Below are 21,842 nucleotides of genomic sequence, written 5' to 3' on the forward strand. Positions count from 1 at the left end.
CCTTACTAGCTTGAAAACAGTTTGAGAGTCACCGACGCTCTGAGAATACTTAACTCTATAAGAAATACACAGATACCTGGGCTTAGGGTCCAACGCCTAATATATATATATTTTGAATGATATACTTGCAAAAGAATTAATACAAATACAAATCATACACTACAATATAACATAGACTAACTAACCAGGTAACTACACAGTAAATACAATACAATTAAGTTTAAGAGAAAAACGAGAGAAAGAGAAGAGAGAGAAAGATATGGCCCATAATAACAAGAGAGAAACAGTATGATTACGGAGAAAAACTTACGCACAAAGGAAACGATCGCATGCGCCTCTGGACATCCAGCTCCCGATTTTCAGCAATGATAACCGTTGAAGAGTGAGAGCTGGATGTGATCGGCCTTTCTATTTATGCCCCACACACAATGCAATTCAATGGTCCCTACAATCTCATTGTTCATTGGACACAGGAATTCCTCCTCGCATTATAACAAAAGGTCATAGGTTGATTCATACAGGTGGGCTGTGACTATTTCCAACAGCTCAGGTGGGAGGGAAACTGGGTTTCCCGCCGCATGGGTAATAAAGTGCAAATAAAGTAAATGTTCATAAACTTCTTATGTCCATAACTATTCGCACGAGCGATTGATCTGCTTCAAACCAACACCGGAATATTTCTAATTAAATATTCTTCCGATGGATACTAAACACCACTGTATTACTCCTGTCTGACCCTTCGTATCAAACAAAGAGGGATTTCTCTGTTCATGAACATTCTATATTAACCAAACTTTCAGAATCTATCAAAGGGACCATGATCTACAAAATACATTATATAGTGAAAATATGTAACGATTGAGTCGCACGCTACGATCACATAAACTCTACCGTAAATACGCATACCGTGCGCCTGCGGGTGCCCGCGACTGTGAGTATGCGCACGTACGGGAGAGCGTACGCATGCGCAGCACGGACCTGTGTGAGGTGCAAATATGGTAGTGTGCATAGAGATATTTTTCTGACTTTGACAGTATAGCTAGTCAGAAATTGAGCATTCGCACATATGCTAAATGTTCTGAAGTCATGTTGATAGCATGTAGGCAAAATGATGGGCTGTTCAGAATTGTCTTGCAGGCACAGGACTTGTGCAATCGTGACAATGGCTACTTTCACATGTGAATGCATACCCTCCAACTGTACCTTTTTAATAGGTACAGTACCTTTTTTTCTTGGTCTGTACCGATTTTTGGCTCTCCAAACTTCCATTGAAAGTATAGGAAAAGGGGCGTGGCCATGCCCCCTTTACCCGCGGCCACGCCCCTTTTTCGGATTTGTGCCGAATTTTCTGTGTAAATGTTGGAGGGTATGGTGAATGGACGGGGACAGTGCTGCTGCATAGTTATGTCCAACCCAGTTGAAGATCCACATTTTCTTCAGAGCAAGCAATGAGACAGCCACTTGTGTGCATCTCTAAATCTCATTATTCTCATGTTTCAGGGGTTTTTTTTTGAGACCCTTTGTCATTATCTATTTTATTATTTCCTCATAACAAGTTTGAAATGAAAACCATTTATGTGATGTAAGTTTCTTCCGGTGATAGAATCTACTTCCTTTACGATCCTACATGAAGTTATAGGAAAATATTCTCACTTATCCATTATTGTGGGTCCGAGTTCTAAATCGTGGGAAAATAAGTATTCTCAGATAAATGTTTGAGGTGGGAAAACATTGGACAGGACATTATGGCTACATCTCAGCTTGTTTTCCATTCGCTGCAGTTTTTATTTTGCCTCTGGATATCAGCAAGATGTGGATGAGTGAGTCAGGAAGGGAGTGTGTGCTGCCAGCAGTGCATCAGAAAAGCCAGCCAGCAGAGAGGGAGAGGGTGGGTAATCGGAGGGAGGTGTGGAGGGCTGTGTGCTGTCAGACAGAGCTAGCTCTGTAGTAGGAGGTGTGGTATTTAACATCAAAGTAAATCAATGACACATTAGCAAGTGAAACATAAACACTTATGTTTATTGCATCTTTATCAAACACTGTATTATGTTAAGGGAAATATAATGCATGAAAGTGTAATTAATTGTGAGAAATTACAGAAACATAATTTGATTGGGTAAAATTCTGTTCTACATAGTTTTTGTTTGTACATTAAATTACATTTCTCTGTGGCTTCTTCCTAAACCACCATAATCCTGTTATATAACTACTATCCCATGGAATTTACAATTGAATGATCACATTTTTAAGAATGGAAAGCTTTTAAGTAAAGATATGATTATCTACAGTATGCTGACTAATGTAGGTTGTAAGGAAGGTCATGTTACAGATTTGCAGATTAAAGTTATTAATCTCTGTTTGAAAGCCTTCTAGAGCAGTTGTGGCAGATCATTGAGTCTTGTCGTCCACTGTCAATCTCTGTCTGTCTGCTTTGCAGCCGTCCCTTTCAGTGGATGCCCTTCTGTATTCTCCAATGGCACCAGATAGTCCAGCCCAGGGCGCTACTTCATCAGCGCACACAGCATCTTCTGACAATGATTCAGGCTGTGCATTGGAAGAGTATCTTGATCTTAAGGTGAGAAGAAATGTAAATCTTTTATCATACAACTATCCTTTTTTCAAGTCTCCATGAAAGGTTATGATTGTGTTTTGAACTTAGTTATTATGTGGAGGGACACTACAAGAGCTATACGTTCAGTACATAGACCAGACACACAGACACCTTCAGCTATAAATGCTCTAAATGCAAAAAGTTTCCCAGACTCCGCCCATTCACAGACCAATACACAAAGTGTCGTTTAAAGGATGATAATCACGACAACATTTACAGCAATTAAAGCTGAACTTACAATTAGGGGTACCGTAAATTTATTAAGATGGGAGTTCTATTTAAGATGGGATGTTGGCCATAGCAACCAATCAGATTTCAGGTATTATCTTCTAGAAGGTGCTAGATAAATGAGAAGTAGATCTGATTGGTTGCTATGGGCAACATCCCATCTTAAATAGAACTCCCATTTTAGTAAATTTAACCTTTAGTGTTTTGGAATAATTGATGCTCATTGTTCTAAAATGGTCTGTGAGGTGCATGTGAGCAGGACGACCAATAACAATATTTATGGTAAGAACTTACCGTTGTTAAATCTCTTTTTGCGAGGTACACTGGGCTCCACAGGGAATGACGTTGAGGTGTAGACTAGGATCTTGATCCGAGGCACCAACAAGCTAAAAGCTTTGACCTTCTTCCCAGAATGCATAGCGCCGCCTCCTCTATAACCCCGCCTCTGTGCACAGAAGCTCAGTTTTTGTTAACCAGTCCAATGCAGTAGCAGGTAAAAGAGACGACAACCGTTAGTAGCCACATACACCACAATCTCACGACAGGAGAAAGTGTCAGCGGCTAATGCCATACCAACCCAAAGAAGCTAAGTGCATCAGGGTGGGTGCCCTGTGGAGCCCAGTGTACCTCGCAGAAAAGAGATTTAACAACGGTAAGTTCTTACCATAAATCTCGTTTTCTGCTGCGGGGTACACTGGGCTCCACAGGGAATGACACTGGGGATGTCCAAAAGCAGTTCCTTATGGGAGGGGATGCACTGTAGCGGGCACAAGAACCCGGTGTCCAAAGGAAGCATCCTGGGAGGCGGAAGTATCGAAGGCATAGAACCTTATGAACGTGTTCACTGAGGACCATGTAGCCGCCTTGCACAATTGCTCAAGGGTCGCACCACGGTGGGCCACCCAAGAAGGTCCAACAGACCGAGTAGAATGGGCCTTGATGGTAGCAGGAGCTGGAAGGCCAGCCTGTACATAAGCATGTGCAATCACCATTCTAATCCATCTGGCCAAGGTCTGCTTGTGAGCAGGCCAGCCACGGTCGTGAAAACCAAACAGTACAAAGAAAGAATCAGACTTCCGAAGGGATGAAGTTCTCTTCACATAGATATGGAGAGCCCGTACCACATCCAAAGACCGCTCTTTGGAAGACAAGTCAGGAGAGGCAAAGGCCGGAACCACGATCTCCTGATTAAGGTGGAAAGAAGACACCACCTTAGGTAAGTACCCGGGACGTGTTCTAAGAACCGCCCGGTCATGGTTAAAAATCAGATATGGGGAGCTACACGACACAAGGCACCCAGATCCGACACCCGTCTAGCAGAGGCAATAGCCAGCAGAAACAATACCTTAAGAGAAAGCCACTTAAGGTCTTCAGATTCAAGGGGCTCAAACGGAGACCCTTGCAACGCCTCCAGAACCACCGACAAGTCCCAAGGAGCCACAGGTGGGACATAAGGAGGTTGAATCTGCAACACACCCTGAGTTAAAGTATGAACATCAGGTAAAGTCTCTGGAACCAAACCGACAAGGCAGAAATATGAACCTTGATTGAGGCCAGACAAAGGCCCATGTCCAGGCCCTGTTGCAGAAAGGCCAAAAGTTTGGCCATACTAAACTTGTAAGCGTCATGATTGTTAGTGGCGCACCAAGCAAAGTAAGAATTCCAGACCCTGTGATAAATCTGAGCAGAAGCTGGCTTCCGGGCCTTCAACACAGTTTGAATGACCGCCTCAGAAAATCGCTTGGCCCTCAAGACGGAAGCTTCAAGAGCCAAAGCCGTCAAAGCCAACCGGGCTTAATCCTGATATACACAGGAGCCCTAAATGAGGAGATCTGGGCACTGTGGAAGTAGAAGGGGACGCTCTATCGAGAGACCCTGAAGCTCTGAGAACCAATGCCGTCTGGGCCCTGCGGAAGCGATCAGAAGTACGATTCCTCCTTCTTGCTTGAACTTCCTTATTACTCTGGGCAGGAGTGACACCAGAGGGAACAGGTATGGCAGCTGAAAGTTCCATGGAATTGCCAGAGCATCCACGAACACTGCTTGAGGATCCCTTGTCCTTGCTCTGAAGACCGGAACCTTGTGATTGTGTCGAGAAGCTATCAGGTACACATCTGGGAGGCCCCACTTGTCCATTAGGAGTTGAAACACTTCTGGATGGAGGCTCCACTATCCGGCGTGTATGTCCTGACGACTGAGGAAGTCCACTTCGCAGTTTAGGACCCCCGTAATGAACACTGCCGATATGGCTGGCAGATGGCGTCCTGCCCACTGAAGAATTCTTGATACTTCCCTCATTGCCAAGCGGCTGCGAGTGCCGCCTTGATGGATTATGTACACCACCGTGGTGGCGTTGTCCGATTGTACTTGAACAGGTCTGTTCTGTATTAAATGCTGGGCCAAGTTCAGAGCATTGAACACATTGAACACAGCCCGCAGTTCCAGAATGTCTATCGGGAGGAGCGACTCCTCCTTGGTCCACCAACCCTGAAGGGAGTGTTGCTCCAACACCGCGCCCCAATTTATCAGACTGGCATACGTCGTCAGTTGGAGATCCAGAAGGGGCGACCCCTGCTCAATTGTTGGTCCTGAAGCCACCAGCTCAGTGGACAGACGGACCACCGGAGACAAGGAGATCATTTGAGACCTGATCCGGTGAGGCAGGCTGTCCCACTTGGCAAGAATCAATTTCTGTAGAGGGTGGGATTGGACCATGTCGAAAGCCGACACCATGAGACCTAGCACTTGTATCGCCGAATGTATCGACACTTGCGGACGAGATAGGAAGCATCAAATCCTGTCCTGAAGTTTCAGGACCTTCTCCTGAGACAAGAACAACCGTTGGTTGTGAGTGTCTAACAACGCCTCCAGGTGCACCATGCTCTGAGCATGGACCAGGGAAGATTTCTTCCAGTTGATGAGCCACCCGTGGGCTTGCAGAAACTGGAGCATCAGATCCAGAAGGCGTAGGAGAATGTCTGGGGAATTCACCAGGATCAACAAATCATCCGGATACGGCAGAATCCTGACCCCTTGATGGCAGAGTACAGCCGTCATTACCGCCATGACCTTGGTGAAGACTCGCGGAGCCGTGGCCGAACCAAAAGGTAATGCCCGAAATTGGTAATGGAGGTTGCCAACCGCAAACCTCAGGTACTGCTGATGCGACATTGCAATGGGAATATGCAGGTAAGTATCTTGTATGTCCAGGGAGACCATATAATCCCCAGGTTCCAAGACCAGAACAATAGAGTGAAAAGTTTCCATACGAAACTTGGAGACCCTCACAAATTTGTTCAAGGACTTGAGGTTGAGAATGGGCCGAGAGGACCCATTCGGTTTCGTGACTAGGAACAGCGGTGAATAGTACCCCTTGCCTCTCTGAGCCAGAGGCACATGTATTACCACTGCTGTGTCCAGGAGGGACTGTACCACCGAATGAAGAGTTTTTGCCTTCACCTGATCCGAAGGGACGTCTGTCAGGCAAAATCGATAAGAGGGACGATTATTGAAGGATACGGCGTAACCTCGAGTGAAGACTTCCCGTACCCAGGCATCGGAAATGGTCTTCAACCATTCCTGGGTAAACCCTAGAAGATGGCCCCCCACCCTAGGAACCCCCAGAGGGAGGCCCGCCCCATCATGCAGTAGGCTTGTCAGTTTTGGAAGCCGGCTGACAAGCAGCCCAGGCCCGTTTATTTTTGGGCTTATTGGGTTTGGAAGTGCTAGCCTGTTTCGGGTACGCCTGACCCTTTGCTTTCCCTGAAGGACGAAAGGAGCGAAAGGTAGTACTCTTAGCCTTCAGTACCGAAGGAGCAGTACTAGGTAGACAAGATGTTTTAGCAGAGGCTAAGTCAGCCACTATCTTATTGAGGTCTTCTCCGAAAACAATGTCTCCCTTAAAAGGGAGCACCTCCAGGGTTTTCTTAGAGTCTAGATCCACAGACTTAGACCACAACCAGAGAATCCGGCGAGCCAAAATGGACGTAGTAGAAGCCTTGGCCGCCAGAATACCAGCATCAGAAGCCGCCTCCTTAATGTAATGAGAAGCTGTGACAATATACAATAGACATTGTCTAGGATGATCAGAAACACTGGAAGGCAGCTCAGCTTCCAACTCCTGAGCCCGTGTTTCAATAGCCACGTTTCAGTAGCCTTCAATAGCCTCTGCAGCCCAAGTCGCTGCAATGGTGGGCCGATGCGCAGCACCTGCTAAGGTGTAAATCGCCTTTAAACAACCCTCCACACGCTTATCCGTCGGTTCTTTCAGAGACGTGACGGTAGTTACAGGCAGAGCTGAGGATACCACCAGCCACGCCACTTGCGAATCCACTGGCGGGGGTGTCTTCCAATTTTTACTTAGCTCCGCTGCGAGGGGATAGCGAGCCAGCATCTTCTTGTGAGGCGTGAATTTCTTTCCTGGATTTTCCCAGGATTCCTGACATATGTCAACTAAATGGTCAGAGTGAGGCAAAACCTGTTTTACCACTTTCTGACATTTAAATCTGTCCTGTTTCTTAGGGGCAGTATCAGGCTCTGGGTCATCAGTAATTTTAAGAATTATCCAGATAGCCTCCAACAAGTCAGGAACATCCACCTGTGAAACAGATTCCCCATCAGAATTATCAGTATCAGTGTATGTGGGGTCAGTATATACGCCATCCTCATCAGACGAGGTGTCTGGGACGTTGGTGGATTGTGAGGAAGTAATAGCCCGCTTAGAGAACTCCTTAGTCTGAGGTGGACGAGGGTGAGATTTCTGTTAAGTCAGTGATTGGTTCAATTGCTGTAACTGAGTGGACAGTTGATCTGCCCATGGCGGATTAACCGCAGGGACCATAAGCGGTTGCACTGGCACAGGAGGTCCCATAGGGGGTGTAAGTCTAGTTACCAGCGTATTCAATAACGTGGAGAAAGTAGCCCAAGGTGGGTCATTATGCACCCCTGTTGCTACAGTCCCACTGGGGGCTAGGGAACCCCCAGAACCTGAACCCTCTGCTGCTATGTTTTCCTCTAATGTGTCTGCAGCATAACCACCACGTAATGTGGGATCAGCCCCAGCTCCGTCGCCTCTTGTAGCTGACATGTCTGAAAGCTCAATTCAAGGCAACCCAGTACAATATCAGCAGCACAACACCTGACAAGAACCCCCTGTGTAGTGTATTAGCACAAACAGAGAGTTTCAGAGGTACACAATAAGTATATCTTGTGAAACGCCTATATTAAGTAATAATCCTGACGCACTTAGCACCCTCAGGTTACAGAATATAGGGGTAGCAATCTGAGTGAGATACACGAAATGGAGGTCACACAGCAGCTATATGCACACACACATAGTCACATTGTACAATGCAGAAATTATGACATGCAATAAAACTGACTGGACTAGCAATACAGAGTAATACTAAGTATAGCTATACACTCAATAGATATAACAATGCACAGTAAAGACTGGATGTATATCACAGGGTACTTGTACTAAATAACCCTGACTAAATGCACTTTTTCTTAACTAACACTGTCAACATACATGTAGAATACTTAAGTGTCCTGTAAAATGCACAGTGCTGACATGCAGGCGGCTTTACAGAGCAGTCCCAGGATGAGCTCAGCTTGTCTTAATGGCGCCCAAACGCTGACAGGGAGTGAGGGAGAGAGAGATATGCAGCTCCAGGGCGGGAACATTTACTGTAAATGGCGCCCTGGGGCTGGGGGAGGGGCTACAGGTCAGAGCCTTATCCCCTTGTAGGACTTCACCACCGGGTACTGCGGGCCTTAGCAAACGGATTTTTGAGAGAATCTGACCTGTGCCCTTGCCCTGGTGGTCTAGTGGGGTCCCTGTACTGCCACAGTGTCCACGCCAGCCCGTTTCCCACCGGCCGCGCTGGGTCGCGGTTTACAGCGGGTCCCGCCTGGGGGACCCATTTACCTCCTCCCTGAATGTGGCCATGAGATCCTGGAGAGCTGCGGTGGTGTGTGTGTGTGCCTGACTGAAAAAACCGGAGCCTCCGCTGTTAGTACCCGGAAACCAGGGCGCGGGAGTATACAGCGCTGCTGGGGGAGGTGATGGAGCTGCAGCAGGAGATGTCTGACTGACATCTAACACTCACAGTGTCTCTACTGCAGCCCCTGAAGTCTTCATTTTTCACTTAAAAAAGTTCTTCTGAGGGTTGCTGGAGCAGCCCTACCTGTTGTATGCCTGCACTGCATGGCACCAACTACAACACCAACTACAAAACTGAGCTCCTGTGCACGGAGGCGGGGTTATAGAGGAGGCGGCGCTATGCATTCTGGGAAGAAGGTCAAAGCTTTTATCCTGTTGGTGCCTCAGATCAAGATCCTGCTCTACACCCCAATGTCATTCCCTGTGGAGCCCAGTGCACCCTGCAGCAGAAAAGAACTTACAAGCTTCTGCTTGTGGTTTGGTATTGGTCTGCAGAGCCACACCCCTCTCTGCGGCAACAGACAGCCTGCGCTTTCGGATGGTGCTTTGGGATGAATAACGGAGCATTGGTCAGCTCCTTGGGGATGTACTGGCAAAGGGGATTTCACACCCTGTACAGGAATTCAGCTTAAGAGAACTATAGTGAATTGTGAATTGAAGTTGTATTATTGCAAGTACCTCTGTAAGATCTTACACCAATCTCTAACAGGACGGATAATGTTGAAATAACTGTCTGGCTAGTTGACTGTTGAAATTAAGAAGAATACTGAATACAGACTGAGGTCAGAGCTGGTGGCTCAAGTGCAAAAATCAGAATCCAAAACAAGGCCAGGGGCAGGTAGCACAGGTGCGAAATTAAACAAGGATAAAATCCCTGGTTACAAACAAACAATCATAGTGAAACAAGCCGGATTGGTATCTAGTAATTAGGCTCGATAGTGCACACAACTAATGGTACAGAATCTGTTGCATATAGGTACTAGCCGAAAGGACATGGTCATTTAAATGTGGTGCTCCTCATTGGCTGCCATGATAAAGCTGGCAGCACACAGCAGACAGGCAAGCCAAAGCTTTGAGCCTGAGGCTCATGTCTAGAATTGTTTCCATACATTAGAATATAGAGAAATATAAGCATACTGAGCTTCTACAATAAAATATAAATCTTTTAACATCAAAATCATATATATTTACAGTTATTTATAGCACACACACATTCTGCAGCGCTTTATAGAGAATAAATCTTCATTCACATCAGTCCCTGCCCCAGTGGTGCTTATAATTCTTATTGCCTACCACATGTACAACAGGGTTAATGTTTTTGGCAGAATTCAGTAATCCAACCAGTATACTCGGCATCCCGTCTGCCGGAATTCCTGCTGCGAGTCAGAAAGTCCGTTTACAGGCTCACTGCGATCACCGTGCTTCAGGCCAGGTGGCTCACTTCACTCGCCACAAGCTCTATTCCCCTTCGGTTGGTTGCGTGGACCCACCAACCGAGTGGGAATACTGGACAGGTGTCGGGCTTCCGTCCGTCGGTAAAATACTTGCTTTTGGGATTCCGCAGTCAGTCTCCTGAACGCAGGGATCCCGACAGCCGGCATTTTAACTGCATCCCAGTTCTTTAGCAAACCACATCATAGAAAGGCAGCTGACATATCACGGAAAATCATATTGTGACATCAAGTCACCTTGTACAGGTGTTGACTGATTTTCACTATAATCTGCTGTTACAATTGTGGCCTTTTGAGCACTGGACTTGATGCTAATTGACACAACTGATGTGACTGAAAAACAAATACTATTGTTTGTGTTGGGCTTTGATCATTTCGTCCTCCACACTTAATAGGAAATCATTTTTTTAAATTTATTTTGATGAACTGATGCAATGAATTACAGTTACTGTTTTCACTTCCTTGCATTAAATTTCTGTCTATATTTTGTCTCCTCAGACTCACCCCAGTGCTCTGAGATTTACCTTATCCAGCAGTGACACACAAGAGCTGAAGTTTGTCCAGACTCTGCTCCACTTGCTGCCCCCTCAAGACAGTGATGTAAGATATGGTCTATCAGCACTCATTCATAACTGTTTTTTTCTAGAGCATAAGGGTTTTATCAGAAAGTGGCTGCTTGGTCACAAGATGTTCATAAACAATAATATTTAGAAAATACCAATAGATCATATTTGCTATTTGTTTTCATGCACTGGAAATTGAAACACTTACTGTATGTTTGTTTTGCAAATCACTTTTGTTAAGTGGTATAGTTAATGAATGACACTAATAAAGTAAACCAAGTAGGAAAGCCATGTAACAGGTAGTAGGGGTGTGGCAGCCTCCTGGTCTCAACCCCTGAGACACAAATTTTCATTTGGTTTCCCAGGTGGAATGATACCTATCTGATGGTGCACTTGCGAGCATTGCTAATTGCCCAGGAATGCATCTCTGAGGGTCACCCTTCTAAAATTGTGCACCAATCAAAACACGTGGCCCAAAAGTGTTAAAAAATGAGGAGGCCTAAATCTGACTGTATTCATTAGACAAATTCCCTTTAATAATGAGGGGCCTAAGGGGCAGATGCAATTAACCATAGAAGCCGCCAGAATTGCTTCCAGTGGCTTTGCACATTTTATCAAGTCCTATGGTGGTGCTAGTAAAATCATACTTCCATAAGTATTTATTTATTTCCTATCTACCTTGTGTCAATGTAGAGAAAGAAGATAAATTGAGATCAACTACAAACTTTAAAGAGAGAGTTAAGAGAATACTCAACAGCAGGCCTGTCCAACCTGCAGCCCTCCAGCTGTTGTGAAACTACAATTCTCAGCATGCTCTGCCACAGTTTTGCTGTCAGGAAATGCTAAAACTGTGGCAGGGCATGCTCGGATGTGTAGTTTCACAACAGCTGGAGGGCCGCAGGTTGGACAGGCCTGCTCTACAGCAAAATAGTTGTCACCAAGTAAAGAGAATTCTGGATTGTGGGGGGTATTCAGACCCGGCCGCAATAGCGGCCCGCAGCGCAGTTTGCCTGTGGTGGCAAACTGCAACTGCGCAGTGGCCGCATAGCGGCTGCGCAGCCTTACACATTGCAGTCGCAAACCCAATGGATTGGATGCGACTGCAATATGATTGACAGGTGAGGCCATTGAGGGGGCGGAGTTTTGGTGTTGCGACTCTGGGAAAACGGGGGCAGGCCGGGACCATGTTCGGGGTGGCTGTTTTAGAAAAGGCCAGTCCTTCCCTTCCTTGGCAAAAATGAATTTGTAAGGAATTGCAATTCTTTGCAATATTAATGAACTGTTTGGATAGCTGGATTTAGTGCTATGGGGGTCATTCCGAGTTGTTCGCTCGCTAGCAGATTTTAGCAGCATTGCACACGCTAGGCCGCCGCCCTCTGGGAGTGTATCTTAGCTTAGCAGAATTGCGAACGAAAGATTAGCAGAATTGCGAATAGAAAATTCTTAGCAGTTTCTGAGTAGCTCGAGACTTACTTCTACGCTGCGATCAGCTCAGCCCGTTTCGTTCCTGGTTTGACGTCACAAACACGCCCAGCGTTCGGCCAGCCACTCCCCCGTTTCTCCAGACACTCCTGTGTTTTATCCTGGCACGCCTGCATTTTTCCGCACACTCCCAGAAAACGGTCAGTTTCCGCCCAGAAACACCCACATCCTGTCAATCACACTACGATCACTTCAACTATGAAAATTCTTTGTTCGTGAGTAAATCTACTACGTTTTGTGCTAAAATACTTAGCATTTTTCGCCTTAATTGCTCCGTTGCAAAAATCGGCAACGAGCGAACAACTCGGAATGACCCCCTATATCCGATAATTACTGCCAGTGTTCTCAATTATATGTCTGTTTAGCAAAACAGTTTGAATGAAAGATTTTTATAGAAGTAAATCTTGCCTCTAGCAGAACAGTTTTGTGCCCAGAAATAATATTTCCTGAGATGGAATTATAACTGATTCGAAGTATATTTAGAAACCAGTATCTATTCAGAATATGGTCTTTCTGTTATAACACATGCCAAGGATAACCCACTACTGCTTTCACTAATCTGGTAAAAGGCACACTTGGCAGACCAAATACCATACTGTGGTTTTAGGATAAGTTTTCAAATAACGAGATTTATGGTAAGAACTTACCTTTGCTAAATCTCTTTCTGCGAGGTACACTGGGCTCCACAAGGATTGGACAATGGGGTGTAGAGTAGGATCTAGATCCGAGGCACCAACAGGCTCAAAGCTTTGACTGTTCCCAGAATGCACAGCGCCGCCTCCTCTATAACCCCGCTTCCCTGCACAGGAGCTCAGTTTTTAGTTAACCAGCCCAATGCAGTAGCAGGAAAAGAGACGACAACGGTTAGTAGCCACATACACCACACTCTCACGACAAGAGAAGTGTCAGCGGCTAATGCCATACCAACCCAAAGAAGCTAAGTGCGTCAGGGTGGGCGCCTTGTGGAGCCCAGTGTACCTCGCAGAAAGAGATTTAACAAAGGTAAGTTCTTACCATAAATCTCGTTTTCTGCTGCGGGGTACACTGGGCTCCACAAGGATTGGACAATGGGGATGTCCTAAAGCAGTTCCTTATGGGAGGGGACGCACTGTAGCGGGCACAAGAACCTGGCGTCCAAAGGAAGCATCCTGGGAAGCGGCAGTATCGAAGGCATAGAAACTTATGAACGTGTTCCCGGAGGACCACGTAGCCGCCTTGCACAATTGTTCAAGGGTCGCACCACGTTGGGCCACCCAAGAAGGTCCAACAGACCGAGTAGAATGGGTCGTAATGTGAGCAGGAGCTGACAGACCAGCCTTCACATAAGCATGTACAATCACCATTCTAATCCATCTGGCCAGTGTCTGCTTGTGAGCAGGCCAGCCACGTTTGTGAAATCCAAACAAAACAAAGAGAGAATCAGATTTTCGAATAGAAGCAGTTCTCTTCACGTAGATACGGAGAGCCCGTACCACATCCAAAGACCGCTCTTTGGGAGACGAATAAGGAGAGACAAAGGCCGGAACCATAATCTCCTGATTAAGGTGGAACGAAGAAACCACCTTAGGTAAATATCCGGGACGAGTGCTAAGAACCGCCCGGTCACGGTGAAAAATCAGATATGGGGAACTACAAGACAAAGCACCCAGATCCGAAACTCTTCTAGCAGAGGCAATAGCCAGCAAAAACACCACCTTAAGGGAAAGCCACTTAAGGTCAGCTGAACCCAGGGGTTCAAACGGAGGTTCCTGCAATGCCTCCAAAACCACCGACAAGTCCCAAGGAGCCACAGGCGGGACATAGGGAGGTTGGATACGCAACACACCCTGAGTGAAAGTATGAACATCAGGTAAAATTGCAATTTTTCTCTGAAACCACACCGACAAGGCCGAAATATGAACCTTGAGGGAGGCCAGACGCAGGCCTAAATCTAGGCCCTGCTGCAGAAAAGCCAAAAGTTTGGCTGTACTAAACTTGGAAGCATCATAATTATTAGATGCGCACCAAACAAAGTAGGAATGCCAGACCCTATAGTAAATCCGAGCAGAAGCCTGTTTCCGGGCCCGCAACATAGTTTTAATGACCTCTTCAGAAAACCCCTTAGCCCTCAAGACGGAAGCTTCAAGAGCCACGCCGTCAAAGACAGCCGGGCTAGGTCCTGGTAGACACAGGGGCCCTGAACGAGGAGGTCTGGGCATAGTGGAAGCAGAAGTGGACGCTCTGACGATAGGCCTTGCAGGTCTGAGAACCAGGGCCGTCTGGGCCACGCCGGAGCTATGAGAAGCAGAATTCCTTTTTCTTGCTTGAACTTCCGAATTACTCTGGGCAGGAGTGACACGGGAGGGAACACGTACGGCAGCCGAAACCTCCACGGCACCGCCAGTGCATCCACGAATGCTGCTTGAGGATCCCTTGTCCTTGCTCCGAAGACCGGAACCTTGTGATTGTGTCGAGACGCCATAGATCTACATCTGGAAGACCCCACTTTTCCACTAGGAGTTGAAACACTTCTGGATGGAGGCTCCACTCGCCGGCATGCACGTCCTGACGACTGAAAAAGTCCGCTTCCCAATTCAGGACTCCCGGAATGAATATTGCCGATATGGCCGGTAGATGGCCTTCCGCCCAACGTAGAATCCGTGAGACTTCCTTCATTGCCAAACGGCTTCGAGTGCCGCCTTGATGATTTATGTAAACCACTGTGGTGGCGTTGTCCGACTGTATTTGAACAGGATGGTTCTGAATTAAATGCTGGGCCAGGTTCAACGCATTGAAGACCGCCCGCAATTCCAGAATGTTGATCGAGAGGAGAGATTCCTCCTTGGTCCACCGACCCTGAAGGGAGTGTTGCTCCAGCACCACGCCCCAACCTCTTAGACTGGCATCTGTCGTCAACAGGACCCATTTGGATATCCAGAAGGGACGGCCCCTGCACAACTGTTGGTCCCGGAGCCACCAAAGTAGCGACAGACGGACCTCCGGAGTCAATGAGATCATGTGAGACCTGATCCGGTGAGGCAGGCCGGCCCACTTAGCTAGAATCAGCCTCTGGAGAGGGCGAGAATGGAATTGAGCATACTCCACCATGTCGAATGCTGAGACCATGAGGCCCAGCTCCTGCATCGCCGAATGTATCGACACTTGCGGACGAGAAAGGAAGCAACAAATCCTGTCCTGAAGCTTCAGGACTTTCTCCTGAGACAAGAACAACCGCTGGTTGTGAGTGTCCAATAGCGCTCCCAGGTGCACCATGCTCTGAGGAGGGACCAGGGAGGATTTCTTCCAGTTGATGATCCACCCGTGGGCTTGTAGAAACCGGACCGTCATATCCAGATGACACAGGAGAAGTTCTGGGGAATTTGCCAGGATTAACAAGTCGTCCAGGTACGTCAGTATCCTGACCCCTTGACGGCGGAGTACCACCGTCATCACCGCCATTACTTTGGTGAAAACTCGCGGAGCCGTTGTTATACCAAAAGGTAACGCACAAAACTGGTAATGAAGGTTGCCAATAGCGAACCTCAGGTATTGCTGATGTGTCGCTGCTATAGGAATATGCAGGTAAGCATCCTGTATATCCAGGGAGACCATGTAGTCCCCAGGTTCCAAGGCCAGAACTATAGAGCGAAGGGTTTCCATACGGAACTTGGAAACCTTCACAAACTTGTTCAATGCCTTGAGGTTGAGAATGGGCCGGGAGGACCCATTCGGTTTCGGGACTAGAAACAGCGGAGAATAGTACCCCCGGCCCCTCTGAGCAAGAGGCACCTGTACTACAACTCCTGTATCCAGGAGGGTCTGTAGCACCGAATGCAGAGTGTTTGCCTTTGTCTGGTCCGACGGGACGTCTGTCTGGCAAAATGGATGAGGGGGTCAGTTTTTGAAGGCTATGGCGTAACCTCGAGTGACGACTTCCCGTACCCAGGCATCTGAAGTGGTCTTCAACCATTCCTGGGTATACCCTAGAAGCCGGCCCCCCACCCTGGGATCCCCCAGGGGGAGGCCCGCCCCGTCATGCGGCAGGCTTATCGGTCTTGGAAGCTGGCTGACGGGCAGCCCAGGCTCTTTTGGGCTTCGGCTTACCAGGTTTGGAAGTGCGGGCCTGCTTGTGGTACGCCTGACCTTTTGCTTTACCTGAAGGGCGAAAGGACGTACCTTTAACCTTCGACACAGAAGGAGCGGTATTTGGTAGACAGGCAGTTTTGGCAGTAGCCAAGTCAGCAACTATCTTATTTAAGTCCTCCCCAAACAGAATATCTCCCTTGAAAGGGAGTACCTCCGGGGTTTTTCTAGAGTCCAGATCCACAGACCAGGATCTCAGTCACAATATCCGGCGAGCCAGGACTGACGTAGTAGAGGCCTTGGCTGCTAGGATACCGGCATCCGAAGCCGCCTCTTTATTATAGCGAGAAGCTGTGACAATATATGACAAGCATTGTCTAGCATGGTCAGAGGAGATTTCAGTATCTAACTCCAAGGCCCACGCTTCAATAGCCTCGGCAGCCCATGTACCTGCAATAGTGGGCCTTTGCGCAGCACCCGTGAGGGTGTAAATCGCTTTCAGACAACCCTCCACACGCTTATCCGTAGGCTCTTTTAGAGACGTGATGGTAGTGACAGGCAGAGCTGAGGAAACCACCATCCTGGCCACATGTGAGTCCACTGGAGGAGGCGTTTCCCAATTCTTAGACAGCTCTGGCGCGAGGGGATAGCGAGCCAGCATCTTCTTGTGAGGCACAAACTTCGTACCCGGGTTTTCCCAGGGTTCCTGACGTATATCCACTAGGTGCTCAGAGTGAGGTAAAACTTGTTTAACCACCTTCTGACGCTTGAACCTATCTGGTTTCTTAGGAGGGACGGATGGCTCGGGATCATCCGTAATCTGTAGAATTAACTTAATAGCCTCCAAAAGATCAGGAACATCCACATGTGAACTACCCTCCCCATCAGCCGTATCTGAGACAGAACCTGTGGGGTCAGTATACGTGCCGTCTTCATCAGACGAGGTGTCAGTGACAGCAGTGGATTGTGAGGAGACAAGCGCTCGTTTAGAGGACCCCTTGGACTTAGGCGAGCGATGGTCAGACTTTTTAGTAGTCAGGGACTGGTTCAACTTCTTTAACTGAGCAGATAAATCGTCCGCCCACGGCGGGTTACCTGCAGGGACCACATACGGTTGTACCGGCATTGGGGGTCCCATAGGGGGTGTTAGTTTATTAACTAGCGTATGCAGAAGCGTGGAAAAAGTGGCCCACGGTGGGTCAGTATGTGCCTCCGTTGCCACAGTCCCACTGGGGGGCAAGGAGCCCCCAGAACCAGAGCCCACAGCTGCTATATTCTCCTCATATGGGTCTGTGGCTTCAGCAACACCGGCAGTGTGTTCAGCCCCAGAACCGTTACCCTCAGAAGCAGACATGATATAACTTGCAGTATGAGGTAACACAGTACAATTATCAGCAGCACTATATCTCTAAACCCAAACCCCTGCGCAGTGTAGTCAACACTAGCAGAGATAAAGGAGAAATATGGTGACTAAATCACAGAGAAAAATACGTAATACAGTATATCTTTGTGAAAATCCTATATTAGATAAAACCTGACGCACCAAGCCCCCTCAGGTTATAGAATATAGGGATAGCAGGTTGAGTGAAAGACACGAAATGGACACCACTCAGCTATCAATGCACACACAAATAGTCACAGTTTGTACAATGCAGATGTTATTACTGACAATAATACTGCACTGGACTAACTTACACAGCTATATAGCAAATGATACAGTACACAGTAAGAACTGGATGTATATCACAGGGTAATTGTACTAGAAAACCCTGACTAAATGCATTCTTTCTTACTAACACTGACTAAAAAAGGCAGGTAGAATACTTAAGTGTCATGTAAAGTAGTGATGAGCGGGTTCGGTTCCTCGGAAACCGAACCCCCCCGAACTTCAACCATTTTACACGGGTCCGAGGCATACTCGGATTCTCCCGTATGGCTCGGTTAACCCGAGCGCGCCCGAACGTCATCATCCCGCTGTCGGATTCTCGCGAGATTCGGATTCTCTATAAGGAGCCGCGCATCACCGCCATTTTCACTCGTGCATTGGAAATGTTAGGGAGAGGACGTGGCTGGCGTCCTCTCCGTTTATTAATGTTGCTGCAAATATTTGTGCTTATTGCTTAATTGTGGGGACTGGGGAGCAGCTGTATTATATAGGAGGAGTACAGTGCAGAGTTTTGCTGATCAGTGACCACCAGTTTTATCCGTTCTCTGCCTGAAAAACGCTCCATATCTGTGCTCAGTGTGCTGCATATATCTGTGCTCACACTGCTTTATTGTGGGGACTGGGGACCAGCAGTATTATATAGGAGGAGTACAGTGCAGAGTTTTGCTGACCAGTGACCACCAGTATTATACGTTGTCTGCCTGAAAAACGCTCCATATCTGTGCTTAGTGTGCTGCATATATCTGTGCTCACACTGCTTTATTGTGGGGACTGGGGACCAGCAGTATTATATAGGAGTACAGTGCAGAGTTTTGCTGACAGTGACCACCAGTATATATAGCAGTACGGTACGGAAGGCCACTGCTCTACCTACCTCTGTGTCGTCAAGTATACTATCCATCTAGATTCTATACCTGTGGTGCATTTTAGTTTTGCAGTTTGCTGACAGTGACCACCAGTATATATAGCAGTACGGTACGGAAGGCCACTGCTCTACCTACCTCTGTGTCGTCAAGTATACTATCCATCTAGATTCTATACCTGTGGTGCATTTTAGTTTTGCAGTTTGCTGACAGTGACCACCAGTATATATAGCAGTACGGTACGGAAGGCCACTGCTCTACCTACCTCTGTGTCGTCAAGTATACTATCCATCTAGATTCTATACCTGTGGTGCATTTTAGTTTTGCAGTTTGCTGACAGTGACCACCAGTATATATAGCAGTGCGGTACAGAAGGCCACTGCTCTACCTACCTCTGTGTCGTCAAGTATACTATCCATCTAGATTCTATACCTGTGGTGCATTTTAGTTTTGCAGTTTGCTGACAGTGACCACCAGTATATATAGCAGTACGGTACGGAAGGCCACTGCTCTACCTACCTCTGTGTCGTCAAGTATACTATCCATCTAGATTCTATACCTGTGGTGCATTTTAGTTTTGCAGTTTGCTGACAGTGACCACCAGTATATCTAGCAGTACGGTACGGAAGGCCACTGCTCTACCTACCTCTGTGTCGTCAAGTATACTATCCATCAAGATTCTATACCTGTGATGCATTTTAGTTTTGCAGTTTGCTGACAGTGACCACCAGTATATATAGCAGTACGGTACGGAAGGCCACTGCTCTACCTACCTCTGTGTCGTCAAGTATACTATCCATCTAGATTCTATACCTGTGGTGCATTTTAGTTTTGCAGTTTGCTGACAGTGACCACCAGTATATATAGCAGTACGGTATGGAAGGCCACTGCTCTACCTACCTCTGTGTCGTCAAGTATACTATCCATCTAGATTCTATACCTGTGATGCATTTTAGTTTTGCAGTTTGCTGACAGTGACCACCAGTATATATAGCAGTACGGTACGGAAGGCCACTGCTCTACCTACCTCTGTGTCGTCAAGTATACTATCCATCTAGATTCTATACCTGTGGTGCATTTTAGTTTTGCAGTTTGCTGACAGTGACCACCAGTATATATAGCAGTACGGTACGGAAGGCCACTGCTCTACCTACCTCTGTGTCGTCAAGTATACTATCCATCTAGATTCTATACCTGTGGTGCATTTTAGTTTGCAGTTTGCTGACAGTGACCACCAGTATATATAGCAGTACGGTACGGAAGGCCACTGCTCTACCTACCTCTGTGTCGTCAAGTATACTATCCATCTAGATTCTATACCTGTGGTGCATTTTAGTTTTGCAGTTTGCTGACAGTGACCACCAGTATATATAGCAGTAAGGTACAGAAGGCCACTGCTCTACCTACCTCTGTGTCGTCAAGTATACTATCCATCTAGATTCTATACCTGTGGTGCATTTTAGTTTTGCAGTTTGCTGACAGTGACCACCAGTATATATAGCAGTACGGTACGGAAGGCCACTGCTCTACCTACCTCTGTGTCGTCAAGTATACTATCCATCTAGATTCTATACCTGTGGTGCATTTTAGTTTTGCAGTTTGCTGACAGTGACCACCAGTATATATAGCAGTACGGTACGGAAGGCCACTGCTCTACCTACCTCTGTGTCGTCAAGTATACTATCCATCTAGATTCTATACCTGTGGTGCATTTTAGTTTTGCAGTTTGCTGACAGTGACCACCAGTATATATAGCAGTACGGTACGGAAGGCCACTGCTCTACCTACCTCTGTGTCGTCAAATATACTATCCATCTAGATTCTATACCTGTGATGCATTTTAGTTTTGCAGTTTGCTGACAGTGACCATCAGTATATATAGCAGTACGGTACGGAAGGCCACTGCTCTACCTACCTCTGTGTCGTCAAGTATACTATCCATCTAGATTCTATACCTGTGGTGCATTTTAGTTTTGCAGTTTGCTGACAGTGACCACCAGTATATATAGCAGTACGGTACGGAAGGCCACTGCTCTACCTACCTCTGTGTCGTCAAGTATACTATCCATCTAGATTCTATACCTGTGGTGCATTTTAGTTTTGCAGTTTGCTGACAGTGACCACCAGTATATATAGCAGTACGGTACGGAAGGCCACTGCTCTACCTACCTCTGTGTCGTCAAGTATACTATCCATCTAGATTCTATACCTGTGGTGCATTTTAGTTTTGCAGTTTGCTGACAGTGACCACCAGTATATATAGCAGTACGGTACGGAAGGCCACTGCTCTACCTACCTCTGTGTCGTCAAGTATACTATCCATCTAGATTCTATACCTGTGGTGCATTTTAGTTTTGCAGTTTGCTGACAGTGACCACCAGTATATATAGCAGTACGGTACAGAAGGCCACTGCTCTACCTACCTCTGTGTCGTCAAGTATACTATCCATCTAGATTCTATACCTGTGGTGCATTTTAGTTTTGCATTTTGCTGACAGTGACCACCAGTATATATAGCAGTACGGTACGGAAGGCCACTGCTCTACCTACCTCTGTGTCGTCAAGTATACTATCCATCTAGATTCTATACCTGTGGTGCATTTTAGTTTTGCAGTTTGCTGACAGTGACCACCAGTATATATAGCAGTACGGTACGGAAGGCAACTGCTCTACCTACCTCTGTGTCGTCAAGTATACTATCCATCTAGATTCTATACCTGTGGTGCATTTTAGTTTTGCAGTTTGCTGACAGTGACCACCAGTATATATAGCAGTACGGTACGGAAGGCCACTGCTCTACCTACCTCTGTGTCGTCAAGTATACTATCCATCTAGATTCTATACCTGTGATGCATTTTAGTTTTGCAGTTTGCGGACAGTGACCACCAGTATATATAGCAGTACGGTACGGAAGGCCACTGCTCTACCTACCTCTGTGTCGTCAAGTATACTATCCATCTAGATTCTATACC

At 46.8% G+C, this 21,842-nt stretch overlaps 1 protein-coding gene and 1 long non-coding RNA gene across 3 annotated transcripts in view; one reads left to right on the forward strand and one right to left on the reverse strand.

Annotated features, from left to right (window-relative positions):
• The window catches only part of PRICKLE4 (prickle planar cell polarity protein 4), a 150,378-nt gene that overhangs the window by 47,069 nt on the left and 81,467 nt on the right, over window positions 1-21,842 (forward strand). For both annotated transcript variants that reach the window (XM_063955069.1, XM_063955071.1), the window contains exons 2-3: window positions 2,438-2,575; window positions 10,733-10,834. In XM_063955069.1, coding sequence (XP_063811139.1) covers window positions 2,438-2,575; window positions 10,733-10,834 — 240 coding nt within the window. The remainder of the gene's footprint in view (window positions 1-2,437; window positions 2,576-10,732; window positions 10,835-21,842) is intronic.
• On the reverse strand, window positions 1,999-10,847 carry LOC135042945 (uncharacterized). Its single transcript, XR_010236002.1, has 2 exons — window positions 10,759-10,847; window positions 1,999-2,569 (listed from the first exon to the last, which is right to left on the reverse strand). It is a non-coding gene; the product is annotated as an uncharacterized LOC135042945 (long non-coding RNA).

Source organism: Pseudophryne corroboree, chromosome 2 (assembly GCF_028390025.1).
Source record: "Pseudophryne corroboree isolate aPseCor3 chromosome 2, aPseCor3.hap2, whole genome shotgun sequence".
In the NCBI taxonomy this organism is placed as follows: domain Eukaryota; kingdom Metazoa; phylum Chordata; class Amphibia; order Anura; family Myobatrachidae; genus Pseudophryne; species Pseudophryne corroboree.